A 22846-nucleotide genomic window follows, 5' to 3' on the forward strand; every position below is an offset into this window, starting at 1 on the left:
AGGGGTGCATCTTATCTCCCTTCCTTTTCCTCCTAGCCATCGACTACATAATGAGGAGAGCAATGAACCAGACTGCCTTTGGTATTCCATGGCATGAACAACTCCGATTGACGGACTTGGACTTTGCTGATGATGTTGCACTACTCGGGGCTACAAATAAATGCATTCAAGAAATGACGGAGAGCCTAGACAGAGAGGCACCCAAAATTGGCCTCCGCATAAACTTGGATAAGACTAAAATTATGCGAGTGGGATATAAGGCAAAGGGTGTCCCCGTCAGACTTGGCGAGTCAAAGCTTGAAGAGCTGGACAAGTTCACGTACCTTGGCAGCATCATAACAAATGATGGAGATGCTTACCATGATGTAGCGTGCCGAATAGGAAAGGCAGGGAGCATTTTCCAAAGGCTGCAGCCTATTTGGACTAGCCAAGCCATTGGACTCGAGACAAAAATACACCTTCTCAACACAATCGTCATTCCAACTGCTACATATGCATGTGAGACGTGGAAGTCATCTGTCAAAATTGAGAAAAGACTAAATGTGGCTCAACAGAGATGGCTGAGACGGATTTTGGGAGTCAGTTACACAGACCGGATCTCAAACAAGGAAATCCTTTTCCGAACTGGGAGTCGAACACTTAGTGAGGTTGTGACTGAGCGTCGCATGAGGTTTGCGGGACATGTTCTACGTCAAAATGAATTACGCACACCAAGAGTTGCGATAACATGGAAGCCAAAACGAGGAAAGCGCAAACAGGGACGTCCTCGTATTACCTGGCGACACACCTTCATGGAGGACCTCAGAACAGTGGACACCAGATGGGAAGAGGCTTCAGACATTGCCAGTGACAGATCATTATGGAGACAGCTTGCCGCCCAATGCGCCGAACGGCGCGGGAGGACCTAAGTCTAAGTCTACAACGATCAAGCCCACGAATGTCTACCTTTGATTTCAATCGGACTTGCGCTGCATTTCTGAATAGTGGCGCGCTATTAAGTAAAGTAGAAACCTTTTATACGAAAACTTAAAATTCTTTTTCAAAGACGATGCATACATAGTGCGTCATATGATGGAATTATCTAGTTGTAGGCCCTTTATGGTTCAACTAAAATTTATTTACTCAAAGAACACATTTTGTATTTTTTTACTTTATTAGGAAATGAGGATTTTTGTATAAAATGTATTATTCATTTTTGTAATAGGCTACTTACATGCCAGTATAATGTCCCAATATGGGGGGGGGGGGGGGATGGGGTGTTCTAAAACTAATCCATATCATAGACCAGGGGTGGGCAACCTTTTCCTACCGAGGGCCGCATTACAAAAAAATTGGGAATGGGGGGGGGGGCAGCATATATATATGTAGGCTACCTACAAAATACGCTAGCTGTGTATAATGTCTTTTAATTCACGTTTATACCGTATTATACATTTACTTCTCTTACAGTCCCAGTTGAGAAAAAAGAGCGATTTCTGAAACTAATTTTACGAATATTTTTTTTTTAATTTTACATCACAGTATTTCAGCACAAATGAACATTTATACTTAATTTAAAACGTTTAACTATTTACGCTCGTGCATAATGTTCTGGAACTGTGGAACTAGCTTTACTATTTGTTATCTTCGTGACTGCTTTCAAATTACAGTCAGTCAGCATCGACCTGTTCTTACACTTGTTTATTAAAAAACAGAAAAAAAATGTATGTGCACAAAAATAATATGAAAATTTAGCAGCTAACTTTTTTAAAGTGAGGTAATACAGCCTCTGTCACCCATAAAACTCCCACGAAATAACTGAATAGAGCTTCTCTTTGAGTTCGTAATATGCTTGAAAAATGTCCTTTACAGTTGAGTCAGCTTCTGCATCAAATGCTGAACTAATTCCAAGTTCTTCCACAATAAAAGAATTCAAATAAGTCTTGTAATTTTCAACCATTTCACTAGAAAGTTTCACTTTTTAACAAAGGAAAATGGAAAAAAATTGATTTCACTTGCTTGCCTGGAGAAACGGCAATGCTTTGTATGAAAAGATTTAACATGCACATGCATTTCATACGCAATACCGGTCCTTCCACTATTCATTAGAAATATTATCAAAGTCACAGTCTATGTCCCTCAAAGAGCATAACAACGTTTTCCTTGAGATCCCATATTCATCTCAATAACTTGCCCATGCTAACCAAGCGGACACTACTGTGGTACCTACCAAACATCGAAACGTTTAGTTTCCGTCTTCAAGTACTTCTCGGAACTGCCAGTGGTTAAAGACCCTTAGCTCTAAGTTTCATCCCTGACATTCCTTGGTAAATAATACGGTATTTTTTATATTCAATGCAGCTTTAGGCAAACTTTCCAGATGTTCTTTAATTTATTAAAAAACCTGTTTTTCTCAGTCAAAACACGTTCCATCAGCTGTTACACTTGATATGTTGTTCAAAGCTAACCCAAGACTATAAATGAGTTAAAACACAGTTCTTTAAAACATTGAATAAATAGTGGCCCGAGTTTGAATCTGTAATTGGATTTTTTCGAAATATTGCAAATAAAAATACTTAATGACATGTAGAGACAATGTCTTTTTTTTTGTTTTTTGGCTGAATTTTTTTTTTAAATTTATAGGTATCCGCGGGCCGCATGTGGACCGCAGGCTGTTCTTTGCACACCCCTGTCATAGACAATAAGAAACAAAGTCGAAGTTTAAAATGCTTTTTTTATTTTTCCTTTTTTTTTTTTTGTTGAATACATTTTTTTTTCAAACTGTTTTAAAATAACACAAAGGTACGTGAACCAAAAAAAAAAAAAAATCACAAAGATACAATACAAACCCTTGAAATAATGGACATAGAGGAACTGACATATGGCAACTTACAAAGCTGCAAAGAAAAGGTGTTTTCAAATGTTTATCTGGTTAAAAAAGAAAACAACAGAAAAACAATGTGTATTGTCTAGATTATTAACAGCTGGGGATAGATTCTTTGTACAGGTTTGCTGTTAAATGCATTTTATCAACTTGGAAAACCACTGAAAAATGTAAGCAATTTTTTTTATAACAATATGTTAAGTGAAAAGGAACGACACTTATTTCATTGTCAAAAACATTGACATTTTAATCCAAACAAATATTGTTTTAGTGACACCAGACAGTGACAAACAAGAATTTCCTGAGTACAGATTCTTTCTCTCACAGTTCTCTACAAAAGATGCCATCGCAGAGGCAATTTACTGACAATGGAATATGCTATCAATCATGTTAGCTATTAAAAAAAAAAAAAAACAACGGCTTTACTTAACAGAGGACAGAGCTTTCCCCTGGTTGATTTCTAGATATTTAAAAAAAAACATTAACTGAGGAGCCAAATAACCTCAGAAAGTAACATTATGTGTACAGTTTCTATACACAAATAGGACAATTTGACAAATAAGGACACTGTCAAGTCAATGGAAACAGTTAAAACAAGCTAGGACAAGTGAGGAATGGAGATTTTGTCATGACTAGTGTAGAACAAAGACAAATGTTTTGAACAACTGATTGTCAGGGAAGTAAGAAAGAAGCATAGGACTTCTGCAATGAGATGTTCATGGAGTCACATAGAATATGCTGCTGCTGGGCACTTGCAGTTCAAGTAGAGAAAGGAACACATAGTTAAACATGGAGTTCACTGCTACATTTAGGATGGCAGAAACAAATGCATGTCACCATTAGCTGATTGCCTTTTTCACAAGGAAACTTCTTTTGAAAATAAAAAAAAAAACAAATAAAACTGAAGTTTAAAAGTAATGAGCAATATATAATAAAATATATATATATATATATATAATTATATGATCCAAAGGCAGTACATGGGGCATATACTAAATCACATAGAAATATGGAACTGGGATACCCATTTGTAAAAAGACTTTAAAAGTGATACTGTCATTTTGTTTCATAGCATTTTGAATTATAGGCCTATATTTCAAAGCAAGCACTAGTAATGACAAACATAGATTTTTTACCACAGAATATAAATTTAGTTCCATACTTTAGGTTAGAACACTTAACACACTAAACTCGCACAAATAAAGGTTTAATAATAATAATATTTATAATAATAAAAAAAAAACATAAGAAATACTTTTTAAAAAATATATACAATAATTTTTATCAATAAGCCAAACCAGTTCAGTTTAAAAAAATGTGTGTAAGTACACTTCTACAGATTTTTAGCAATTTGTTGTATTTTTTTAAACAATAGGTCAAAATGATGGTGGCTGCAATGTTACAGATAGGACATTCTATAGAACAAACCCATACAATGGTAATAACAAGACTACCAATTTCTGAAAATCAATTTTCTAAAATCTTTTTATTAAAAAATTTAATTCACGAAAGAAAAAAAAAAGAACAGAACAAACTAAAAGCACAAATGGCACCCCAGCATGAGATACGCTAAAAAACTACAGGAGAAACAACAAACAGCAAAAACAAAAAAATAATAAATGAAACATTGACAACAAGGAACCAACCGACCGACGAGAACTGCTTGCTGGACACATGGACAGTGGAGAAGAAAAAACAAATGCACGATGGGACGTAGTACGGACGCACGACGACGCCACAGGGACACAGGAGACACACGCCATGTCACGCCAGACGCCAACGTGATCTCTACATAGAGAAGAAAAAGTAAAACAGTCAATAAACACACACACAAAAAAAAGTACAATATTTAGCAATGACAACAATAACAAACAGGTGCATTTTTAATACATTAAATTTTATTTATTTATTGAAAAATGAATACTAATTGGATGTAATGTTCATATCAGATAAAGCCTCCACATAGAAAAAATAATAATAAACAACATTAATACTATTAATTGACATTAAGCATGCAGTATTTAGTGTACATTACCAAACTAAACTATAATATTTCAGAAAACTGAACTGCACAACAAATAACTATCCAACTGAAGTGCATTTGTTCTATTTGAAATAATGTATCACTTGAAATGGTATAGTCAAAATTGTTGTCTTATCTAAATAAATATAATAACTGCACAAGCGTATTTTGGTAACACACAACAAAACAATGCAGGAATATCAAATCAAAACAATTTTGTCAAAAACATGAGAAAAAAAAGGGTTATCTTATAATGGATAACAGGGTGCTATCATACTTTCTTAATGGCACCAAGCAGGTGTTTAAATTTAGCTAGAATTTTTCAATGTAAAACTAAAACCAAACATTTGTCTAAATTTTTGCAGAATTAAAATATCACAGAATTGAATTTCAATATCATTAAGTTACATCCTCAATGTAAGAGGATCTATAGAAGTTATTTTAATAAAACAAAATAATTAGATAGGCATAAAAAAAAATGTGTAAAATTAACAACTGAAATTTAGTTTGTCACCTACGGGAAATAAAAAAAAAAAAAAAAAAGTTACTTCACAGAAGTAAAATAAGTGTTCACAATGATAACATAATACAACAGCTGAATTCATCACAGATTTGAGTAGAGTAAGATAGCACCATTTATCACCAAAATAGATTTAATGCTGCCCAAGAAGATTTTAAAATAGAATGATTGTAATCCCTCACCTTTCCCTCACTTCCTTCTTTCCACACAACTTCAGTCTGTCTAGTAAGGCTTGCTGTCATTCTTGGGTCGCTTGAGCTGCACCTTGAGTCGCTTCATGCCGATCTGGAAGCCATTCATGGATTGTATGGCTCCTTGGGCAGACACAGGATTGTCATAACTAACAAAACCTGAATGCATAAATATATATATATTTCTCAAATGACAAGCCTTTAAGTTAATGACTTACAAGTTCATAAATCATTTGTCCTCAAAGACATGCATTGAGAAGTTCCTTTTATAAAAAGCTGTTCCACCACTTCACTAAATATGCAAATGAATTTTGTGTTAAATTTAGCATTCATTTGTTGAGTCATGTAATAAAAAGAATAAATAATAATGGGAATATTTTTATCAAAGCTACAAAAAGAAAAACTTGTAAAATACAAGAAGACAACACATTTACAAACATTTACATCAACATTTCTCAAACTGAGGGACATCCTGCTAGACTTAGAGATTTTCTAATTAAAATGTAGACCATTTTCAAAAGAGACGTCTGCAACATTTAAAAAACTTTTGAAGAAGATAGCTTATTACTTCTCAACTTTATATCAGAAAGACTGAATTTCTCCCAGCTCTTATTGGGAGATTTTCATACATGGTAGAAAAACTATAAATAGTTCATTTTTTGATGTATCCAGTGCTCAGGGGTGCCACCCATGAGACCAAGTAAACCCTGAAACCCGAATTTCCAAATTTTACAAACCCTGAAATCACAAACCCCAAACTTTACCAACCCTGAAACGTACTGCATATACAATTTAAGCACCAAAATTTTACGAAAGAAGAACAGTATTAAATTACTACCTAGATCTATATCATAATATGCCCCCCATGTTTTAAATATGTAATTAGTAAGCCTATCATTATAATAAATAGAGTTTGTGTGTATTTATTGATAAAGCTTGTAATACAAGTTAAGAGGATTTAGTACAATTTTATATCAACAATGTTTGTACCCCCCCCCCCCCAAACACACAGTTATTTTAAATGATGTTTCTCTCTTAACATTTTCCCCTCATTATTCATTTGAAGCAGCCTACTTTAATCAACATTTTAAAAACTGATTCCATCAATGTACATGCATGGACCTGTAAATCTATTGCAACAAGATAAAATTGATTTAGTCCAAATCTACTCCAAAATGAACATTTAGATTATTTTAGATTTAGTTTCTAGATCTAATATTTAAATGATGGCTAGAATGTGCTGGACTGCTTATACATAATTATAATTTATTTGTATAAATCTATAGACCAATCGATCTATTTTTTCTAGCCTCTAAGTCTTCAGGCGAACGCAAACTTACTAATTTAATTCTTCAATCATTGATTCTAGATCTAGATCTAGTTCTGATCTAAAAATGATGTAAATATCCTAAATCTAGATCCTACTTCTATAATACTCTAGACATAGGCTAAGACTCTATGTCTATATGGAACCTATACAAATATTAAAATATAAAACACGGAAAGAAAAAAAAAAAAAAATTTCTCACTCGTGAATTTTTTTTTCTTTCTAATTCTATTTCTAGATCTAGGACTAGCCCGTAGCCGCTAGGTACGCGAGTAGATCTAGAGTTTAGACTATATCTATACTAAATACAAGACTTTACAGTCTAGATTCACTCTAGATCAGATCTAGATTGATCATAGAAATAGATCTACACTCGAGCCGATTCGATGCGCGTTCCGTAGATCTAGAAATTCTCTATAGATCTAGAATGTTTACACTTTTCTGTACCGGTAAATAAAGCTTAGTGCGCATGCAAAGTGAAAGTCTCGCGGAACTAAAACTAAAATTAACGGGGGAAAATGACCAGAAATTTCGAAAAAAATCTAAATCAACTAAAACCCTGGATTTTTACTAAATTGTAGAAGGCAAACCCGGAGGGGGGGGGGAAATCGGACCCCCTCAAAACCCGGATTTCCGGGTTATTCTGGAAAAGTGGCACCCCTGCCAGTGCTCAAAATAAAGGCAGTGTTGATTTATGTTTTCTAAAATGTACATCATTTAATGCATTTTTGAATAACTGAATCAAATTTTAGAAACTCTTTTGTAACACTAAATAATTTCAATATGAACTTTCACTGCAATTTAGCGGCAGTAAAGAAGACTTGATACGAGGATCAACCGATAGACATTGAGATATTGAAAATAAAGATCAATTTTCTTTTTAATGGGTGTGTGTGGGGGCTTGATAAACACTGATTTACATTAAGACCAAAAGAATTATTCACTTACCAAAGCATTTACTTAGATTCGTTTGTTTATCTATAAATACTTTGGCTGAAATAATAGTACCAAAGGGCATAAACATCTGCATCAAGTCACCATCCCCAAACTCTTGGGGAAGATGATATATAAACAGATTAGCACCATCTGGGCCTGAAACAAAACAAAACAAAGGTCAAAATTTAATAGAATATTTTCTTTTTAAAAATATCTTAAGAAACAGATGTAAATTAAATATTAAATTTGAACGGATAAATTATACAAAATAACATGAACTGTTTATAAATAAAAGGACAAACATTTATTAAGGAAATACTGTTATTTCTTTTTTGATTCAATTAAAAAAAAAAACTATATGAAAATTAGAGTAAAGTTGTTAAATGTGTGTCTCCTTTATTTAAACTCAATTCACTGAAGTCTGACAAATCACAAAAAAATGCACACCTTCTTGGTTCATACCTTCCTGCTGCTTGTTACCAACATTATTGTTAGCAGCTTGGAGCTGAGCAGCCTGTGCATTAAAGGCATTAGGGAAAGAAGCTGCAAATACAGTACATTTAATTATTGTAGTTTGTTTTTTTTAAAGTTGAAACAATTCAATCTAACTAGTTAGATGATGATAAAAAATATGTTACGCATAAAAAAATAAATTCTGATTACTTTTTAAATAGAAGTATTTCTAAAATGAGATTTTTTTTTTTTAAATTTGCAAAGCGATTTGAAGCATAGGAAAAAAGGAAGTGTAGCAACAACAAAGCTTCGAAATTAGGTGCTTGAAAGTATTAAAAAAAATCATTATGTTAAATCCCTTGACAATTATAACAAATAAATTATAGACCAGCTCTAGAAAAGCTTGTGTAGTGAAACTTTTTTACTTTCGTTATTCAGGGATTTTAAACAGTTCTTTCAGAGGGAAAAAAAAAGGCTCTGGTAATCCTTGTTTTCTTTTTAATGCACTAAATGTTATTTGAAATCCTCATCACTGACATAAACTAAGAATATATAGCACAAATCATACTACAGAATAAATACAAAGAAGTGATTTACCAGCATACTGTTGAATCCCTGAATAAGCTTGACTCAAAGCATCCATGCTGTTGGAATTATTGGTGCCAAAGCCATTCATATTACCTCCCATGCCACTGTTTCCCATATTGCCCAAGCCAGAGCCACCGCCCAAGTTTCCTGTTAGATACAAAAGTCGTAAGCCCTTGAAGTTGAACTTTCTTTAATTAAAAAAAAAACAACTATGCAAGCAAGATGATATTTATTATTTATACAAGGTTTCACTTGCAGGCAATAAAAAAAAAAGTTTTTAAACTATTCTTTTGATGACATTTTTGCAAGAAAAGAAATACATTTTAAAAACAGTACTTTGAAGCTCAAGTTATGTTTTACATTCTCAAAAAAAAACCCAAAAAAAAACAAACCTTTAAGCATTTACCACAGCCATAAAAAGACTTTTGTAAATAGGAATTAATAATAATAGTGCACTACTAAAAACAAAAAGGCTTAATCTATTTTTAAAAAAAAAGGTGGAGATGTCATTCATAAGTCAAATATCACCTTTGATAAAAAAACAAAAACACAACTAACAGAAAATAATTTGTGTAACTAAGGCAATGAAAATATTTTAAAAGAGTTGGAGCACAAATATATATATATATGTTTTTTTCCTTCTGAAGTTTCAAATGGTATTATGTGTCTAAGCATTAATCATGTGCAGCTGCAGGGCATGAGAGGCTATCACACTTTGTTAATATGTGCTTGGCTGAAAGCTTTACCATCAGATTACATGAAAAAAAAAAAAAAAGTAACTAGCCAGAGGTAATGAGTACATGAAAGGACAAAAGGATGACTACATGCATACACATATTAAGTTAATTTGCAAACAATTTCTTTGTTGTTTCTGTTTTATTGATTCTGTAAAGACACTGATTAAAAGTTGATTTGACCTGGCCCCTAGTGCAAAGATCAACGCCGATCTTAACAATAAAATAAAAAGAGTTTCCTACTAAACATCTGGACCTTACTTCTTTCAAAGTTATTTACCAAGAAGGTTGTTTTTTTAAAGGTTCTATTTTCTATTTTCATTAGATTGGTGTTCCAGATTGTAATGATATGGTATAATAAGCACAAGACAATCATTTTATGTGCTTTTTTAATGTGTTCTATATAAAATTTAGTGAAAATATGAATAAATATTGTAATTTTTAAAGATATTACATTGGATAATAATAATAATATATTTTCTTTTCCATGGTTGGTCATTTTTCATTTTTTCATATGGTAGTGATATGGAGAATTAGCTTGATTTCAATTTTACGTTTTAAATACAGAGATGCCAATATGTATTTTAAGGGGCGATTTCCTAAGTATAAAATTTTTTTAGCAATCCTAAAACTTAACACAGCATAAAGTAATACAAGACATTCAGAATATTCTCTAGAATATGTTAGAATGTTGCAGTTATTCCCACAAACAAGAAAATTTATTCAAAAGAATTATGCCAAAAGGGAATTTAGACTTAGACCAGATGCAATGATTTGCTCGGCTGGGTCAGTGACATCTAGTTTTATAAAAGTAGATTTGTTTATACACAATTTCTTTACAAGTTCTGCAGACACTGGAACTATTTTCTCACATTTTTAATCTATCAAACCATTCTTTGCAGAGTCAACAATGAATGCTTGGGCATCCTTTACAATCATTATTCAAAAAATTTGTGTAAGATTTTTGTTCAGACAGATAATCCTTCCTTTACTCTATAAAAAATGTAACAATTTTATGATAAGCACAGAGTCAAAAGTTTAATGAAGCATTGAAGCACACTCAGAGAGGGCAAATTGTTTTTTTTTTATTCCATCCAAATGTGCAAAATAATCCCAAAGAAAAAGAGTTAAGATCATTAGCTATAGCAGTATTTATTATACATTATCCCCATACACTTAAAGGTTTGATGATTATTTTTTTTTACACAAAAATGGAAATCGTGTTAAATACTTATAAACATTGCAAATGCAGAAAGAACAAAGCCACAACAACAAATAACAACAAAACATGTTAGTGGTGTGTAATGCTTACCAAACTGATTTCCTCGTAATGCTTTGTAATTTGAGGGAAAAAGATAATTACATATTAGCTTTAGTATAGTTTTAAAAGCATATTTCTAGCCTTATACACAATTTCATATGTAAAAGATTACATCCCTCGGTTTATCATTCTTAATAACTATCATGCATTTATTTTAATATTTTAGCCTTTTTACAACTTTAGTCGCCAATTTTGACACAATTCTAATTTTTGAATTTTTTTCCCCTTGATATTCAAATGTTTTTGTCTTTATGACTTTAAACATGATGCTGATCTATAAAAAGGTTGTTTTTTTTTTAGAATGTATTAAAAAAAAATGTATTTAAATAACTGACAAATAGTTATATCTGTTCTTTTAGGGATGGGGAAAATGATTTTTGACAACTGCTTAAGGGCTAAAGGGTTAAACACAATATACAAAACTTTTTTTTCTTTAAATAAAAAATAAATTAGTAAAAAAAATTAAACATTTGAAATGTAACAGTTACTGGTAAGTTGCATTAAGAAATTTTATTGTGACTATGATAATAAAATGATATTTTACTTACCATTGTTGCCAGGATTTCCCATTTGGCCAAAACCACCCAATGCACCTTTTTAAAAAATGTGAACATCATTTGTTAATTACAACACAATGAACAAGATTTTACATTGTACTATTCATATTTACAAAACTAAAAAAAAAATTTTCCTTAAAAGTTAGCAAAATAATTGTTCAAACAAATTGACTTGATCTATAGTAGAATTAAATGATAAGAATTTTTCATATCTTCAATTATTTTAGACTATAATTCTAGATATAGCTCAGACAGTTTTATCATGTCCCAATTTTTTAAAAGAGTTTTTAAGAATTGATGTTAGTGTATAACATTTATATTAATGCATATTTATTGTGCATAAAAGCTGCATTATAGCATAATAAATATGACATCTCATGACAAAATGTACTTGTTAATTTTTTTTTTTAAGGTTTCCAAGATTAAAAAAAAAATATTTCCAAAGATTTCTAGGAGCTTTGACACCACAGAAACCCTGATAGTTCTCAGATCACATAAAAGTGGAATATAGCCTGGAATCAATATCATAACTTCAAAACATCAAATCACAGCAGAACAGAGAAAATATAGGATGAAAAAACATTGCCAAAAGAATGGACCCAATCTTTAATAATTGCACAGCCCCCTCCCCCCAAAGGAAACTTGAGACAATGCCAAAACTATAGAACTATATGTCATACGAGCAACACAATGCCAAGACTTATTTTAACAGACAAAGAGAAGTCATAGAGGTACTTTCCAAAGAGCAGGTAGGCTTCAGAGAATGCAGAAGAATTGTTAAACAAATATTTAACACCATACTGTTAAATGAAAAATGCCTTCAACACAAAAAAAAATGATACACAACTTTATAAATTTTTTAAAAAGTTTTTTTGACCGGGTTCGGCATGATAGAAAGTAATAAGGAAGTTCATCACTGATAAAAACATAAACATTATTGATATTACCAAAGCATTGCACCAAATGCAAATAGCTCAGTGCTTCTGAACAACCAAATTGGAAAAAGTTTTAGGAATTATAGGAGTGCTGCAAGGATGCCTTATCGCTCAAGCTCTTTATAACATTATTTCTGGAGCATAGTATGAAGGAAACTCTCTAGAAGGAGTTACTCTTAGCCTGACCATAAATAGGAAGCCTATTTTTAATCCCAGGTTTGCAGATGATATAGACCTGGTAAAAAATCTTACTTCTAATCTGGACAATGCAGCTACAGTGCTTGGCATGAAAATCAGTGCAGAAAAAACCCAACTAGTTTGTGGTGGAGATAGCACAAGAGCACAAGATGTTGCATGGCCAACCATTAGAAAAAGTTGACTCATTTAATACCTATGGTCAAACCTAACAAAAGGTGGAGGGATGATCAATAAAAGAAATAAAAACCCGTTTAAGCTTGGCATTCGCTGCCATGAGCAAAACTGGAAAAGTAACACCAGCTTAAAAGTAATATTAAATTTATATACTTTGTTAGTGGTCTCTAACTCCAAAATGGTTGTGAAAGTTTGACATTGAATGCAAAAAGAAGAATTCAAGGTTTTAGAGAGTATCACCTTCACCTATCCCTTAGTCTGTTGGACTGTTGGAGCACAATGCAAGTTTTGTCTTTCTACATTCCTTTCTGTCTTTTGCCTTGGATAGAACCTCTTTCAATGGTAGGCCCATCCATTCTTTTAGGCTGCTCTCCCATCACTTTCTCTGTCTGTTCTTTTTCCTGGTACTGTTCCCTGAATAAAGGCCTTTGCGAGCCCAGAAGACCTTAGGGCCATAAGAGTTCTGTTTGCATTCTCTTTTTACAATAGTTAGGCCATCATGGGGTCCAATCGCTGTAATAACCCTGTCTCTAATCTCTTTATTTGTGATGCGGTCATTAAATGTGATACCTAAGATCTCAATTCCATTGTTGGGTGGTTTCGCTGGTAATGGTTTTGAATTTCCTACAAATGCACGTTAAGATCCAGCTGAAGGCCAGACCATTAGCACAAATGTAGACTAGATCCAGTAGATTCAAAAGAATGAATAATGTTAGTAGTAGTCCTCTAGCAGTACTAGATCCAGATCTAATAAAAAAAAACGAAGATGACCTACTTGTCGTTAGAGTGGGTTTGGCATTTCTGTTGGGTGGTTGAAAGTTTACCCAAGTGATGGAGATGATGTACAATCTGTTTACTTGAGAGAAGGGAACAGCCGTCTTTTGTCCACTATTCTTCCTAACCTATTTTCATTCTAACTTATGGATGTACTTTTGTGTCACTAAGGAAATACCCAATTAAACCTAACTTCTATGTGTCATACTATTAACTAATTACATCATTGCTAGGATCCTCTCTAGATCTGCAGTCAACGTGCAAGACTCGCAAGCATATAGGAATGTGGCCATGACCAGAGAGTGCATAAGTCTGATTTTGGTGTGGAGGGCTATGCCTTTGTCTTTCCATATTATTTTGAGTTTTGCAAATGGTGCTGTGGACTGTGCAATTCAGGCCACTAGCTCAGGTTTCCTTTCTTCATCTGAGACGATAGCTCAGAGGTTTTTGAAACTTCTGACACTTGTCAGCTTTTTACCTCCAATGCTTATGTCCCTTTTAAAGCCCTACTGACTATTAGCCATCATTTTTTTTTTTGGCATTTATTTGCATAATAATCATCATTTTTTTTTGGCATTTATTTTCATACCACATGATGTGGAAGTCTTTGTCTATGCGCATCACTAAGTCAGTTCTGTCCCTGCTAGGCCATCTATGTCATCTGCGAAGCGCAAGTTAGTAATTCTTTGTCCCCAATGCTAACAGTACCTTCATAGCTCTCAAGAGCATCTTCCATTGTCCTTTCAAGGAAATTATAGACCACAAGGTCTGAAAGGGTAACTTTATTTTTTTATTCTGAGGTTTAGGATTTTTTCTTTTGTGCTTCGACCTTGTCTAAAACCCACTTGATCTTCTGATATAAGTTAGTTTGCTATCGGTTTTAGCCAGCTTAATATAATTTTTGACAGGACATAGCTGGGATGGCTTATGAGGCTGATGGTGGAGTAGTTTTGACAGTTGTTACGTGCCTTTCTTTGGAAGAGTGATGATGAGAGATTGGGTCCATGGGCTTGGGCCTTTCTCCTGACTGCCAGATCTGGTTGCTAATATCTTAAAAAGTGTGTTTATCATGGTCTCTCCTCCAGCCTGTAGAAGTTCAACAGAAATGTCTAATTTGGCTGATTTTATTTGACATCCATTGAGAGTATAGGCTACAGAAAAACGCTGGGTATCAAATACCAGGAAAAGAAGACAAACGAGTTAGTACAAGTCAAAACTCTAGGTGGCTGAGCGATAAAGCACTTGACTTCCAAGCCAGGGTCCTGGGTTCGAATCCTGGGGTTTTCAATTTTGGGACATTTGGGCGTCTCTTTTAAGTCAAAACTCTGACTGGCAAAAAGAAGAAACTCCCTACCGTGAAGAGACGCAAGCTGAGCTGGTTTGGTCATATTGGAAGACATGACTCCATGTCCCTTCAAGGTACAGGTAGAAGGAGCATGAAAAAGGGGTTGTCCAAAGAAAAGCTGGACAATGCTAAAAAATGGTCTGGGTTCTCTCTTGATATCCTAAGAACAGCTGCCGACAGGGAAAAATGAAGGGATTTGGTTATGCAAACTGTCACAGCACCCCAATGACGAAAGTCAAGGGATAGATGATGATGATGAGATGAATGTCAGCCATTTGTCACATAAACCATTTTTGCATGTGAACAAATAGTCGGTTATAAGTTGTCAAGAGAATTGTGTGGACCAAATTGCTGAAACTCATCAATAGGTCATGACCAATTGCATTATGGATGCGCGGTGGCTGAGCAGTAAAGCGCCTATCTGCCGAATCGGGGTCTGGGGTTTGAATCCTGGGATCTTCGGGCACTTCTGAATCCACCCAGCTCTAATGGGTACCTGACATTAGTTGGGGAAAAGTAATAAAGGTGGTTGGTCCTTGTGCTGTCCACATGACACCCTCGTAAACCATAGGCCACAGAAACAGTTGACCTTTACATCATCTACCCTATAGACCATCAAGTCTGAAAGGGGAACTTAAATTTTTTTTTTATATTGCATTATAAACAAATTGAGAGGTATTGACCCATTCTATTAAATGTAAATAACTGGCTGATCATCAAGTGAAAAGAAAGACAAATTAATAATGCTGAAGGAATGAATGACAAGATACAATAAAATAAGAAAAATATTTTAAAATACTTAAAAAAGGTTATATTAAGCATACTTGTATCAATTAGTTTGTATCCGTTATGTGATTAAATTTGTAACAGATCTAGACCAACAATAAAAAATAAAATAAAAAGGGGGAAATGACCTGAATTCGAACTCCTGGCTCAAACCTTCTCAGGCTTTTCAAGCCAACAAGGTAACCACTCTACTAGCAAAGAGCCTATGAAGGCAGCCTAATATAAAGGGGACTAATTAAACTATATACCTCCACTTAAGTCAAGTACTATTTCTTTCCCCGATTGAGAAACCAAACAAATTTATCACCAATAGTTTGTTTTTTTAAATTGATTCTTGATTTGTCAGGTAAAAGAATTTAATTGATTCTGCAATTTTCAGCTTGATCTGAGATTAAAAAGTAGTTTCCATTTCTGACCTTGTGATATATTGGGCAGATGAAAAGTCATCTGTTTCTATGGCCAATGGTTGACGAGCAGGGTGTCATGTGGCCAGCACAACATGGTTGCCTGGTCGTGCGGTTTGCGCACTGGACTGTTGTTCGGATTTATCGAAGGTCGAGGGTTCAAACCCTGCCCACTCCCATCCCCCGTCGTCCTGCGGGAGGTTTGGACTAGGAAGTAAACTATCTTCAACTCTGAAGGAACATCCGAAACATGTAAAACATTTTACAAACAAACATTTTACAACGACCAACCGCCTATACTTTCCCCAACTAATGTCAGGTACCCATTAGAGTTGTGTGGACTTAGGGTCGCCCTGAAAATTCTGAAATTCAAAATCTAATTTTGCCTAACCTCTCAGCCACAGCGTTCCGTGATTGGGTGTTGGAAAATTAACATGTCAAACTTTCTGCCAGAAAGAGTGAGTTTATATAAGCTTTGTAATTAAACCTCATTATTAAGCCTGAGGACACACTAAATACAAGTAAATACCTAAATAACAAAACAGTTTGAATATTAATAGTCCCCCCCCCCCAACAGATAAATAAAGATAAAAAATTAACTTGTATAAAGCAGCACAATTTTAAATGTAAAAAAAAACAACAACAAAGTACCTACCTTGGTTATTATTTCCAACAGAACTTAAGCCCTGTTGATTGCCTGCATTATTAGCTAAACTACCTAAGCTGGCTAGAGCGGCTAACAAAGCTGGAAGGAAAAAAGTACAACAGATTAAAAACAAAGGAGAAAAGTAAGCATTAATTCAGTAGTTTTATTATTAATTCAGCATATGTAGTAAGCATAGAGTAAAAATGTCACCTGGGTTATTGCCAGCTGCTGCAGCAGCTGCAGCTATTAATTGCTGCATATTTAGTCCCATGTTACCTGCACACAAAAAAAAAAATCTCAAGGAGTCATCTTAAACAACCATCAACTACTTTTAACTTACTTTAATATATAAAATGTACCTTGTTGTTGATTATTGAAATTTGTCAAATTTCCTGTTGTGATCTGCTGTAACAACTGCTGTTAAAATAAAATTAAAGTTTATACCAACAAAGCTAACATACTGAAATAGCCAAACGGGTATTTTAAACTACAAATATTAATTAAAGGAAAAAAAGTAAAACTTTTTTATTAATTATTTTTATCTACTATTTTTTCCGCTCACCCATCCATACCTTTTCATTCAACTTTGGAGGAAAAAAAAAAAAAAAAAAGAAAAAGTCATATAAAAGACATTTAATAATTTTTTTGGCACCTCAATACAAAAATTCAAAATGATTTTACTGGCTAAGTATTCTGAAATGTATTTAACAATAGGATTTTAAAGTGCTTGAAAAAACTTACTGCAAGGTACTGAGGCCCTAGCGCTCCAAAACCAGTGTTCCACATATTTTGATTCATTTGTTGTGCTCTGCGTTGTTCTTTTTCTCTTATAGTGTCAGCAAATTTCACTACTAGAGGAGAAGAACAGCCCTAAAGGATAAAACATAAAATTCACTTTAAAAAATCAATACTATAAAGAAAATAAAAGCAATTTTGGAGACTTACCAAAAAAGTGAACTAAATATTTAATAATTAAATATTTATTAAGTAAAAAAAAATATTTCAAAATGCTAAACTACAAACCTCCATGGTCTGAGAATGATGCATGCTCTTGATTGCATTCTGCGCACACTGTCTGGTGGCAAATGTAACAAATGCACACCCTAGATAAAAAACATGTTCATTAGAATTATAGATGCATATACTTAAACAAAAAGCAGTACTTCACTTAACTTTACCCAAGCTTTGTATCCCTAAGCCAGGATTACACAAAACATTTAACATATTGGGAAGCACTAGAAAAAAAAAAAAATTGAGAGTATGAAGTGCTATCTTCCAATAGTCTACTGTTCTTAATGCTGAAGGGACAGGCAGATATATTTTTAAATTTCAGTATTTGTCTTAAAAGAGAGGTAGCCCACTTATTGTCATCAGCTGATCATATTGCCTGCATTATATTTCTGTGGCGACTCAGCATATTTGATTGTGCGACTGGATTGTTACTTTCTATTTTAAACCAAGATTTTAAGTAGCCATTTTTAAATGCCGAAACTAAATTTTCTTCCAGTCAACACAAAAAAATATTGCTTTTTTTTTTTTTGGCGTCGTTTTTTTTTGCATGTATGTTGGTTATTTATCAGATTTTTTTTTAAAGCCATGTCCTATGAAAGTCCTGATCCATCAGATGTTTAAATTTTTTTTTTTTTTTTTAAGGTTAAGAGAATTAGATTTAGATCTAGTGATAGTATTTTACATATTAGATTTTGTGATTGTCATAATGTCCATAGCTGCTTGTGTTTAGGTCTAGACTAAATTTAGTGACAATAAGTTTTAGGATGGATTAAGCTTAACCTATCTAAATGACATTTTAAATTTTCTTCATACTTATTAATTTTTTAAACTTTCTATTAAAAAATACTTTTGTCTTACTTTTTAAAATAACCATCTTTTATTGAAATAATGGTTAGTGCACTAAAAAAAATCAAACATTAACAAAACTATTCTATGTATTTGGAAAGAAAATGAATGAGCTTTCAAATGACTTTTGGGTAAGAGCTAAATAAAAAATACAACCACTGAATAAGTATGGGACAAGTCACATAAATTGATTCTAGGAGTTCAATATTTGATTAAAAATATTCCTTATACAATTAGCTTTCAAAAAAAAAAAAAAAATAGTTGCATGGCTACCAACCAACTAGACTATAACAAATATAAATAGCTAAAACTTCCTGGACACCTAAGAAAGTTTGTTAAGCCAATGCGATTTTTGGCATTAAACTGGCATAATGTATAGTGAGGCACCTATTTGTGTTTAATGGCAGGTCAACTTTACTAACAATGCCTTTTATATTAAGGACAGCTTAAACCCCCAAATAGAAATTACATGTTTTAATAATAAAAAATGCTTTTTTATTATGTGTCAGCATGCAAATAAGAAGAAACTAAATATTTTTTCTTTATATCTTATCAACTTTTTGAGAAAAAATTTTTTTTTGGGGCTATTTTTAGCTAAAATGATGAAAAAATAGCTATTTTTCATGTCAAGATTTCTTGAAAACTACTAAAGCTAGTTCAATAAAACTTCAGCTGTTGATTATTCAATACTAGTAGAAGATTGTGAAGCAGAATAAACCAAATTCATTAAATAGAAAAAAAGTTATAGCTCTAAGCATGGTTGCGGCCCATTATTTTAAGTTTTTATAGGGGGGTAGGCATAGAAAAAAATTAATTACTCTTAAGTTTTCAACCTTTTCTATTTATTCTGCTTCACTTTCATACCTATATATAGAACATTATTTGTGCCAAATTTCAAGACAAAATATTCATAAATAATTGTTTTATCACGCCAACTCTGAACAAAAAAATATGAAAATGGCTAATAGAAGAAAACGACAAAAAACGACAATCTCTGTGTTAAAAACTAAGTTATTGTGTTTTTAAAAACATTTCTGCCATACAGTTAATATCTCTATTGTTCATCTGTGTTCCTAGTATTATTTTTTAAACTTTTAAACCTTTTTTTACTGTTATATCCTATCTTTTTTGACGATACGATGCGATTTATCAGATTCTAGGAATACTACATTGATGTAATTTATGGAGGAACATATTCTAAACTTGCTATATAACCTTAAACTGAGTAGTTCACCTTCACTATATGATGAAACTAGCTTTATCTACTGCTATTTCAAGACTTCTTTTACCAAAAAAAGCAATTTTACGATGATAATATGGTGGAAAGTCTCATCAACATTTTGGATTTGTCAAGCGTTCCTCGAAAGAATTACGGCCTTAAAATGCTAGTCTAGTTTCATTCACAGCTTTTGCTTTTATTCTCAATAGTTCAACTAATTGTTGCAAGCATTATGTTTTAAAAACAGTGAAGGAAAATGGTTGAGGTAGACCCATGGATGATATAGAAAACTTTAGGTCACCTTATGCCTATCACCCTATGTGAAACTATGTCTATATTATATATAGATCTATATATTTACAAACAAATCCTGGTACTGGTACTTAAATTGTTTTGAAATTTCTTAGCTGCCTTTAGATTTAAAAATAAGATTCAAGCTTTTCATCAATTCCATAAATGTCTAAGTAACAGTATTGTCCTGAAGTCTAAATGAACTAAATCTACTTTCTAGATCTAACTACTATCATTTGCTACACTAGATCTACGACTTCTATGGTACTATTAGATTTAGTTAGATCTAGATCTGCTTTTATTATGGATTATTAGTAGACATAAATCTAAAATGCAAAGAGTAGATCTAGAATAATCTAGATTATAATCTAGACTAGTCAGACTAGGCTATTGCTAATAGACTAGCTAGATCTAGACTAGAGAACTAGGTCTAGTTACTAGTAGTTAGATCTAGTCTAGTACTCTACTAGACTAGTGTTAGTAACAATCATGGCTAATCATGCCTTTGTTTATGGGGGCTGAATGAGCTAATTTCCGCAAAGCTTACTTATATTAGGTAAACCTTTCAAAATTTAAGTGTAGATCCCATTTCTTATCCATATTGAGTTTGAGAACTGATAGCAAATAACAAAAACAAAAGTACTAAAACTTTATCAAGCCACTTAGCTTCTCAGCAAAGGGTTGGAAGCCTAAAAATACCTGCGCAGTTGTTTACATGTGTATCTAGGTCAATATTTGTAAAGTGTTTTCTGATTGGTTTAAACCACATAAAGATGTATCTTAAACCAATGAAAACGTTTGTTTTATTTGTTTTCAGCTTTTATTTATGGAACATAGAGGATTTTTTTTTCATGTATTGTGGTGAAAAAATTATTGAAATCGGACCAAAAATAAAAAAGTTATAAAATTTTTAAAAATTTGCATACTAATTAGGTGACATATAAATGTCTAGTATACAAAATATAAAAAAATATTTAAAATACTTCCACTTTGAATTTTGACATGCTTTATACACCAAATTGTTCAGAAATGAATACTGTACAATATTCAGTAATAAAAAAAAAATCGAAAATTTTGACATTTTGACCCATAGGGGGGTTTAAGCTGTCCTGAATATGTTGCTTACACTAATTGCGTAATAAAAAAAAAGTACTGTAAAATTACAAAACCATGAAAATAATTAATTAAAAAAAAAAAACAAGGTTACAAAGACAGTTTGTGTGGAAACAACTCAAAATTGGCCCCCGAAGTGGTCCACCCAGCTAGGCTTCAATACTTTCAGAAAGAACATCCGAATGAAATTATATCAAAGACAAATGAGAGATAAGAACGGAGAAAGAAGGTTGACAGATCTTGTATAGTGCCCCAACGGTCCAGCAGATCAAAGGATAGGTGTAAGTGAATGCAAAGTTAGATGTGAACCTGACCTAACTAGTTCCCCTTTCAGACCTTGTGGTCTATAGGGCAGATGATGTAAAGTTCATGTTTTTGTGGCCTACGGTTAACGAGGGTGTCATGTAGCCAGCACAACGACCAACCGCCTTAACTTTTCCCCAACTAATGTCAGGTACCCATTAGAGCTGGCTGGACTCAGAGGCGTCCAAAGATTCCAAAGTTGAAAATCCCAGTCTTAACCAGGATTCAAACCCGACTATAGCCAAGCGCTTTACCACTCAGCTACCACGCCTCCCCTGGCCTATCTGAAGTCTTATAATTAATGTAATTGTTTTGAAAAGGCTCAATCTTTTATTCGAATCCTCCAAAAAAAAACCCTGCAAAAAAATTTTTTTTTTTTTTTTTTTTTACAAGAAAACTGCAGTTTACAAGATTACTATTCGTTTTATATTAGGTCTAACTTATAATGCATACTAAATAACTTTTTCTCTTAAAAAAATGCTAGCATAAGATTTTTCACTTTCAGAAAAAAAAAAAAGTAGCCGTTGCATCAGAACTTTGAATGGTCTAAAATATTGTGATGCTGGATTTCCACTATCTTTTCTAGTTTACAAGATCTAAACGGGACGGACGGACAGACATTTCACACAAATCTTATAATAGTGTCTTTTCCCCTTTCAGGGGCTGCTAAAAATAGGTGATCACCAATTTTAACCCTAACTTTGTTATATATATTATTAAAATATTGGTTTCTTTTCAAAAACTATGTTAGCATGGGAAGCATAAACACATTTGTGAACATTCGACTTATTGGGTAATTTTGATCACATCCCAATTCACAGCTTGATGTAATAAACAATGCATAATGCTCCATAGAGATAGATTAAATTGCTTATGAAACTGTCTGTTAAAAAAAAAGATAATGAATATTTTTTTTTTTACCTTTGCTAGAGGTGCCAGTATGATCTCGTAAAACAGTACACTCTTCTATTGTCCCAAATGGAGCAAACATCATTCTCACATCACTTTCACTATATTTTTTAGACAGCATGCCAACAAATAATTTTCTATCCTCAGCTGAAATGTAAAAAAAAATATTAAAAAACTAGCATAACACCTTTTTCCCATATCAAAAATTAGAGATAAATTTAGAACTACAAAACTATGATTTGGATGTACAAGTAAGAACACTGTTAATTAAAATACTAACACATACTATTTTGCACTTTAAGGAGATCCAATTATGCCTACCTAAAAAAACACTCTTATTAGGTGTACTAAACAACTTATTACATAATTTTTTTCTTAC

General features: G+C 32.9%; 1 protein-coding gene across 8 annotated transcripts in view; it reads right to left on the reverse strand.

Annotated features, from left to right (window-relative positions):
- Positions 1-2699: 2699 nt before the first annotated feature.
- The window catches only part of LOC106050822 (CUGBP Elav-like family member 2), a 186560-nt gene continuing 166413 nt past the window's right edge, over positions 2700-22846 (reverse strand). For 2 of the 8 annotated variants that reach the window (XM_056034062.1, XM_056034068.1), the window contains 13 exons: positions 22480-22614; positions 17799-17878; positions 17517-17645; positions 17135-17192; positions 16986-17051; positions 16785-16874; positions 11505-11549; positions 10948-10968; positions 8911-9048; positions 8308-8403; positions 7873-8016; positions 5589-5756; positions 2700-4651 (listed from right to left, as the gene is read on the reverse strand). In XM_056034062.1, the coding sequence (XP_055890037.1) occupies positions 5629-5756; positions 7873-8016; positions 8308-8403; positions 8911-9048; positions 10948-10968; positions 11505-11549; positions 16785-16874; positions 16986-17051; positions 17135-17192; positions 17517-17645; positions 17799-17878; positions 22480-22614 (1130 nt within the window). In that variant the 3' untranslated portion in view covers positions 2700-4651; positions 5589-5628. The remainder of the gene's footprint in view (positions 4652-5588; positions 5757-7872; positions 8017-8307; positions 8404-8910; positions 9049-10947; positions 10969-11504; positions 11550-16784; positions 16875-16985; positions 17052-17134; positions 17193-17516; positions 17646-17798; positions 17879-22479; positions 22615-22846) is intronic. The other 6 variants (XM_056034063.1, XM_056034064.1, XM_056034066.1 and 3 more) reach the window with 6 other exon arrangements.

The sequence above is a fragment of the Biomphalaria glabrata genome, chromosome 6, assembly GCF_947242115.1.
Source record: "Biomphalaria glabrata chromosome 6, xgBioGlab47.1, whole genome shotgun sequence".
NCBI classification, from domain to species: Eukaryota; Metazoa; Mollusca; class Gastropoda; family Planorbidae; genus Biomphalaria; species Biomphalaria glabrata.